The 7,902-nt window shown below is 35.9% G+C and overlaps 1 protein-coding gene across 1 annotated transcript; it reads right to left on the reverse strand.

Moving 5' to 3' along the window:
- Positions 1-1,546: 1,546 nt before the first annotated feature.
- Positions 1,547-5,684, reverse strand: LOC306854276 (sialic acid-binding Ig-like lectin 7). The gene is made up of 7 exons (XM_079392154.1): positions 5,650-5,684; positions 5,490-5,564; positions 4,753-5,076; positions 4,383-4,676; positions 4,001-4,285; positions 3,804-3,897; positions 1,547-2,139 (listed from the first exon to the last, which is right to left on the reverse strand). Exons 2-7 carry the CDS (start codon positions 5,548-5,550, stop codon positions 2,040-2,042), a joined length of 1,158 nt encoding a protein of 385 aa, XP_079248280.1. The 5' UTR covers positions 5,551-5,564; positions 5,650-5,684; the 3' UTR covers positions 1,547-2,039.
- Positions 5,685-7,902: the final 2,218 nt, after the last annotated feature.

The following is a 7,902-nucleotide window of genomic DNA, read 5'->3' on the forward strand; positions in this document are numbered from 1 at the left end:
TGATTCAAATGATCCGTTTAGAGCGAGTCTCCAGTGAACTGAACTCACTGATTCAAATGATCCGTTTAGAGCGAGTCTCCAGTGAACTCAACTCACTGATTCAAATGATCCGTTTAGAGCGAGTCTCCAGTGAACTCAACTCACTGATTCAAATGATCCGTTTAGAGCGAGTCTCCAGTGAACTCAACTCACTGATTCAAATGATCCGTTTAGAGCGAGTCTCCAGTGAACTCAACTCACTGATTCAAATGATCCGTTTAGAGCGAGTCTCCAGTGAACTGAACTCACTGATTCAAATGATCCGTTTAGAGCGAGTCTCCAGTGAACTCAACTCACTGATTCAAATGATCCGTTTAGAGCGAGTCTCCAGTGAACTCAACTCACTGATTCAAATGATCCGTTTAGAGCGAGTCTCCAGTGAACTGAACTCACTGATTCAAATGATCCGTTTAGAGCGAGTCTCCAGTGAACTCTACTCACTGATTCAAATGATCCGTTTAGAGCGAGTCTCCAGTGAACTCAACTCACTGATTCAAATGATCCGTTTAGAGCGAGTCTCCAGTGAGCTCAACTCACTGATTCAAATGATCCGTTTAGAGCGAGTCTCCAGTGAGCTGAACTCACAAGTAAACACTGGAGATCTTGTGAGCGTCCGCACGCGCAACTGATGCTGCTAAAAGTAAGTTACTAATGTCGAATTTTAGGATTAATTATTGTAACTGAAAATCATATTTAAGTCAAAACTGTCAGTTGTTTGTGAACTAAATCTGCGATAAAGGGTGATCTATTTAAGCCCACTGAAATGCTTGAATGCACACAGATCAATGTCAGTGTCTCTATGTTTTAGGTCAAATAACAAAACATTAAAATAACACAGATTAAATAAAATAACTCATGCACGTTCATATTCCCCGCTGCTGTAAAGTTAGCAGTTTTATTAAATTGCTATGCATTTAGCCCTATGTGACCTCTGTTTTTATATTGTTTATCAACAGTACACATTTTTATATTGTTTAGATCATCGAGCCGAGCAGACAGATATGAATGTTTATTCATAACCATACTGAAAATAAGTAAATATTGTTAGCTAATGCTAACTGTCTAGCTAACAAGCTTGCTGGTGCTAAGTTGTGAATTTTTTGATATAAAGTCCAAATATTTTTATTCAGCCACCTAGATAGATTACATCTGATGTAAAATGAAAGGATGTGATGTTCAGAACACAGTAACTACACCACAGACAAGGTTTGAGAAGAAAAAAATCATGAAAATATAATTATATTTTCCTTAAAATGTTCTTCTTAACTTCAGGCCTAATTCTCATGTCATATATAACTGACGTTCTGCAAAACAAGAAGTTTTAAAACACTTTTTTTCTTACTGGGGAAAATTAGACGGTCAAATCTGTTTTCTCTCAGGTACATCGCAGTGTAAGCTTCACAGTGAACATCACTACATCATTCTTATCAACGTAGTCCATATCAACAACAAATATATATATCTTGACTCCATATAGTGGTCATTTTGGGAAAATTACAGGTATTTTGGGCAGTAGGATTATAAAAATGTGCTAATATAAAATTTAATTAAGTAGTCTACATAAAATTGCAAAATAAATCTATCAGTACTTTTTTACTTAAGTACATAAAAAAATGAGTACTTTTGTACTTTCACTCGAGTAAAATTTAAAAAGCAGTACTTTGACTTTTACTGGAGTAATATTTTAGTATACGTATCTGTACTTTGTCCACCACTGGCCAGGACATTAATCTCCGATTGGATTTGTCAGAAAAAATAAAGTTATATACACCTAGGATGCCTTGAGGGTGAGTAAATCATGGGCTAATTTTAATTTTTGGGTGAACTAACACTTTAAAGCTTCAGAAACCACGCAAAATGTACACAGAGGTAATCCATATGGAGCCTGTTGAAGCGTCTTCTAAAGCGAAACGATAGAGCTACATAACATGAGATAACATGAGCAAAAAATAGAGACCAAAAGATAGGTAATAAAAAAGTGTAATGTGCTGATCAGATCACTAAGACATTTTGATAGTCTCGTACACCGATTCCTCTCTCTTCATTGCAGTCATGTAGACATGGTCGTCATCTTTTGGTTTCATATATTTTTTTCTCCTCCTGTCAGAATGATAATGGTAAAATGTGTGGAATTGCTGACTAACAAACATTTAAACTACAGGTGCATCTCAATAAATTAGAATGTCGTGGAAAAGTTCATTTATTTCAGTAATTCAACTCAAATTGTGAAACTCTTGTATTAAATCAATTCAGTGCACACAGACTGAAGTAGTTTAAGTCTTTGGTTCTTTTAATTGTGATGATTTAGGCTCACATTTAACAAAAACCCACCAATTCACAATCTCAACAAATTAGAATACTTCATAAGACCAATAAAAAACACATTTTTAGTGAATTGTTGGCCTTCTGGAAAGTATGTTCATTTACTGTATATGTACTCAGTACTTGGTAGGGGCTCCTTTTGCTTTAATTACTGCCTCAATTCGGCGTGGCATGGAGGTGATCAGTTTGTGGCACTGCTCAGGTGTAATGGAAGCCCAGGTTGCTTTGATAGCGGCCTTCAGGTCATCTGTATTGTTCGGTCTGGTGTCTCTCCTCTTCCTCTTGACAATACCCCATAGATCCTCTATGGGGTTCAGGTCAGGCGAGTTTGCTGGCCAATCAAGCACAGTAACACCATGGTCATTGAACCAGCTTTTGGTACCTTTGGCACTGAGGGCAGGTGCCAAGTCCTGCTGGAAAATGAAATCAGCATCTCCATAAAGCTTGTCAGCAGAAGGAAGCATGAAGTGCTCTATAATTTCCTGGTAGATGGCTGCGTTGACTGTGGACTTCAGAAAACACAGTGGACCAACACCAGCAGATGACATGGCAGCCCAAATCATCACTGACTGTGGAAACTTCACACTGGACTTCAAGCAACATGGATTCTGTGCCTCTCCACTCTTCCTCCAGACTCTGGGACCTTGATTTCCAAATGAAATGCAAAATTTACTTTCATCTGAAAAGAGGACTTTGGACCACTGAGCAACAGCCCAGTTATTTTTCTCCACAGCCCAGGTAAGACGCTTCTGATGTTGTCTCTGGTTCAGAAGTGGCTTGGTAGCCCTTTTCCTGAAGACATCTGAGTGTGGTGACTCTTGATGCACCGACTCCAGCTTCAGTCCACTCCTTGTGAAGCTCTCCCAAGTGTTTGAATCAGCTTGGCTTGACAGTATTCTCAAGCTTGCGGTCATCCCTGTTGCTTGTGCACCTTTTCCTACCCAAATTCTTCCTTTCAGTCAACTTTGCATTTAATATGCTTTGATAGAGCACTCTGTAAACAGCCACTCATTTCAGTAATGACCCTCTGTGACTTACCCTCTTTGTGGAGGGCGTCAATGTTCATCTTCTGGACCATTGCCAAGTCAGCAATGTTCCCCATTATTGTGGTTTCAAGGAACAAGAGATACCCAGAATTTATACTGTAGAGATGGTCATTAATTGAAACTCAAATGTAAATATTCTAATATTTTGAGATACTGATTTTTGACTTTCATGAGTTATAAGCTCTAATCATCAAAATTAAAACCAAAAACTTTTGAAATGTTTTACTTTACATGCAATGAATCTAAAATATATGAAAGTTTCACTTTTTGAAATATCTGAAATATTTGAAATGCGTATAAAAAAATGAACTTTTTCAGGACATTCTAATTTATTGAGATGCACCTGTATAGAAACGGCCAGCCAACATCTGTTTCTTGAGTTTACAAAGTTCTTACCATACAACGACAATCAAACAGGATGCAAGGATGACAATTAGAACAAATGAAAGGGTAAATAATATCCAAGGGGTTGACAAACTGCAACTTATTTCTAAAAAATGACAAAAAGGAAATAGAGAATACTTAAGATTTTTAGAATGGAAATGTTTTGGATGATTTGTATAAAATAGACATGATGATTGCCTCCTGCTTACCTTGGGGTTTTTCACCATGATTGTGCACTTGGATTTCCATCTTTGTCGTACCAATGAGATTCTCACTGACACATTCAACGGTAGCATTGACTTTACTAAAACCAGGAATGGAGATGTTGCTAATGCTGATGATGTTCTCTGTTGAAACAGCGCTGCAGTGTTTAGTGGTACCGTTCAATATTGGCCAGGATATCTGGGGTAACGGCACACCACTGCTGACACACATGCAGCTCAGTTCATCACCCCACACGAAACAACTGGAGCTGTTCAGGATTATTGGGGAATCTAAATACAAATTATGATGTGTTTATTTAAAATATGGTGTTTATTGCCTTACTTCAAATTAGAATTTATGATGTGGTATAACTGAAATGATACATACGTCTTACTTTGAGGATGACAGTACTTTCAGTCCGAAAACGTCGTTGAAGTGTCACTGTGCAGGTGAGCTCAGTATTGTGATGTTCAGGTTTAGGATATAAAGTCATTATAGAAAACTCCTTTTGCCAGCCAGGCACTCCACAACTTTTTAGTCTAGTTTTTGTTTTAAGCCTAATCCCTGTCCACACAATATGTGCTAAGGGTTGTGGGCAATCCCCTGGAATTTTGCAGGATATCTCGGCCTTCTCTCCCGCTGTGAGCAGTGGGACGTTTATTGTTGGTTTCTGGGTAAGCTCTGAAAACAATTTATTCTATAAATTAATTTGGATTTGTATGTTTCTCTGTCAAAAAGTATATCAACAAATACACACCTTTAACAGTAATATTTACTGTCTGAGGAAAGATATACATATTTCTTTCTCCCCACTCGAGTTTTAATCTGTAGTCCCCATCAGATTTGCCCTGAACCAATTGGTTTAGCAAAAAGCTGCACTCTCTCTCATTGTGAGCAAATCCAATATTTCTGGAAAAAATAGGAACTTCAACAGATGAGTTTTGTGGATCTCCTTTAAACCAGGTTCTCTTAATGGGATCTGAGACACTTTGAGGGACAGTGAAAACACAGAACACTCTGATGCACAAACCAGCCTCTTCAGTGATGTTGTTTTCAACTTCGATGGAGAAGTCATCAGGGACTGAAAACCAAAATCAAATCAAAAGATCAGACAGACTGACACGCAAGCTTAATTATTTGTCTTCTGCAATGTTTAATGTGTTTTAACTATACAACTATATCAACAAAAAAATGCAATAATGTGTATATTTTGCATCGTCGTCCAGAGCTCTTAACACTCTCATGAGAAATGTCTTATACAAATAGCAAAGTATCTAGATGGTAATCATGTCACAGTACACTAAAGGAATGCTTCTGTTCATGTTCCATCTTTTGGCTACTTCTGAGATTATTTCTACAAATAATACAAATTTGTATTTTTAGTAGCTTTTAACATAGTCATGGGTGAGAAATGTGAGAAGAATGTATTGAAAACGGACGACAACAATAGTACTGGTTCAAATGACAAAGAAATGACAAAAAGTCTGCACTCACGTAAAATCTCACAGTTTGTCATTATAATGACAGTCGAGATGAACAACAGCGTTTGCAGCATCTCAGACTAATGTGCTGAAACAGAAATAATCACTGAAAACACTGTCTGTTAATACTGTAGCACAAATATGACAGTAATATGTTGCTTTTGATTGCTTACCCACTATTTGAAGAGCTCAAATAAACTGATGTGACAGCAGTTACTCATCGTTACCATCAGTAAAGATATTGTTGCGCAATGTTATTACACAATGTTTGGATTACACCACCAATGCTTAACAGTAAACTCACTAATCTAACACAGAAACATTTCTAGCACTGAAAAGGATCAGTGTTTTACTATTTACATTTTTATTACATTGCAAAATCATGTGGTTCTGCCACAAACAAACACCACTGCTTCAGCCACAGTTGCTGTGACAGAAATTCAGAGTAAACTTTCCAGCAGGTCTGAGAGAATTCTTTCTAAAAAAGTACATTTTAAGACAAGAAATATATATATATATATATATAACTGAAACTATTAACAGAAAACACAAGACCTTTGAATACAATCCCAACTTTTATTTAATTAAAATTAAAGTCTTAACATAAGAGATGACTTTAAGATATTTTTTAACTCGTCAATAAGCAACTTGACATGTAAACTCAACAAAGAGCTTTATGTCAGCTGTAATTTGTTGATCGAATCACTAAATCACTTTATAATCGCATCCAAAATAACAGTTTTTGTTCATATAATATATGTGTGTATATTTATTTTGTATATATAAATACAAACACATGCATGTATGTATTTAAGAAAAAAATATGTAATGTTTATATATTAAATATATTTATATATAATATAAATGATATGAATATAAATATATACATGTAAATAATTTCAAAATATATACAGCGTGTGTGTGTCTTTAATAAATATACACAGTACACCCACAACAAAAACTTTAATTTCGGATGCGATTAATCATTTGACAGCACTAATACAAACACACAATTTCATAATACCAATGACTCAAATCAAAGGGAAAATATTTTTACATTCATTTCATTATTATTTTGTTTTCACTTTTTACACCAAGTAATATTTCTGAACCTGGAAAAACAGAATAAGTAATAAATAACTGTAAATGTCATAGAAGATAAGGCACTTGATGAGTTAAAATACAGAAATTAAAACAGTCTATTATTTGAACGCAGTCAAGAGGAACAGCAATGTTTGTAGCATCTCTGACTAATGTAATGAGAAAGAAATCATGTCTGTTTATACTGTAGCACAACTGTCAATAATAAAAATACACACAAAGGGGTGTCGTTCTTATTAGTTACCAAAAAAAAAAACTTCTCAACAACTACACCTTTATTGTTAAAATGGTTGCTTACCTAATACAGGTACATCTCAACATATTAGAATATCATGAAAAAGGTCAATATTTTTTGTCACCCATTTCAGAAAGTGAAACCCATATATTATATAGATTCATTACACAGAGTGAAATATTTCAAGCCTTTATTTCTTGAAATTTTGATGATTATGGCTTACAGATAATGAAAACCCAAAATTCAGTGTCTCAGAAAATTTGAATATTACATAAGATTAATATATATACACATGCACACATACATGCATACAGAAGAAAAAGATGGAAAACCTTCTCTTAACATCTAAATAGTATCACTTTTCTTACCCAACACTGAAAAATCTGAATCTAAATTCTGAAATCTGAATTCCCTCCGTTTAAACCCAGCGACGCATTAGTGAGAAGAGCACAGAAATCATCAATGCGCTCGGCCTTTGTCCTGCAGGTCCTTTTGTCCAAGTCTTTGCTGTCAATTTTGATGCATTTAGTTGTGTAGGTCAAGTAAAACTGTTGATTTTAGTATTGTCTTCTACAGGTTGTGCTCTACAGTGAGAAGTACTGTACCTCTCAGTCAGACACTGCAAAGTCACTTGGAAAGGCTCAGAGAAGCTTTCTAAGGCTCTTTCCACACGGCTCTTATAAATGATGAGGGTCTCAATCTCCTGCACCATCTCCTCAAACTTCTGGTCCAGTTCCTGCCTCTAGAATTTGATGTCCTGGATTCTCTGCTCTGAAGAGGAGATGCAAGACTCGTGGGAAAATATGTAAGGCCAGAATTGTTTACACATTATTAAGGAAATAACTTCTATAACCTCTTAACATTTCTATCACTTGTCTTTAGAAAGTCAAGTATCATCTTGAACTTCCTGTCTTCTTGCACATCTAATGCAGGGCCATTCACCCTCTTTGCATCCTGTCACGTGTTTGGTGTATTGCATACCTTGCTTCTTTTGTGCTTCCTGTTGCATTTGGTTGTGTTTGGTAGATTTGTAGATTTTTTTCTAATGAGAAAAAGTCATTCTATGGTTAAAGTCATTGTTTTATGATTA

The sequence above is a fragment of the Barbus barbus genome (genome assembly GCF_936440315.1).
Source record: "Barbus barbus genome assembly, chromosome: 34".
Classification (NCBI taxonomy): Eukaryota; Metazoa; Chordata; class Actinopteri; order Cypriniformes; family Cyprinidae; genus Barbus; species Barbus barbus.

What these genes read in the sequence shown, in the direction of transcription:
- LOC306854276 (XM_079392154.1), bottom strand. Translation starts at nt 5,550, where the DNA reads ATGCTGCAAACGCTGTTGTTCATCTCGACTGTCATTATAATGACAAAC. An exon ending in GACAAACTGTGAGATTTTAC is followed by an intron (nt 5,077 to 5,489) that starts GTGAGTGCAGAC and finishes TTTGGTTTTCAG; the next exon opens with TCCCTGATGACTTCTCCATC. An exon ending in TGTCATCCTCAAAGTAAGAC is followed by an intron (nt 4,286 to 4,382) that starts GTATGTATCATT and finishes ATTTGTATTTAG; the next exon opens with ATTCCCCAATAATCCTGAAC.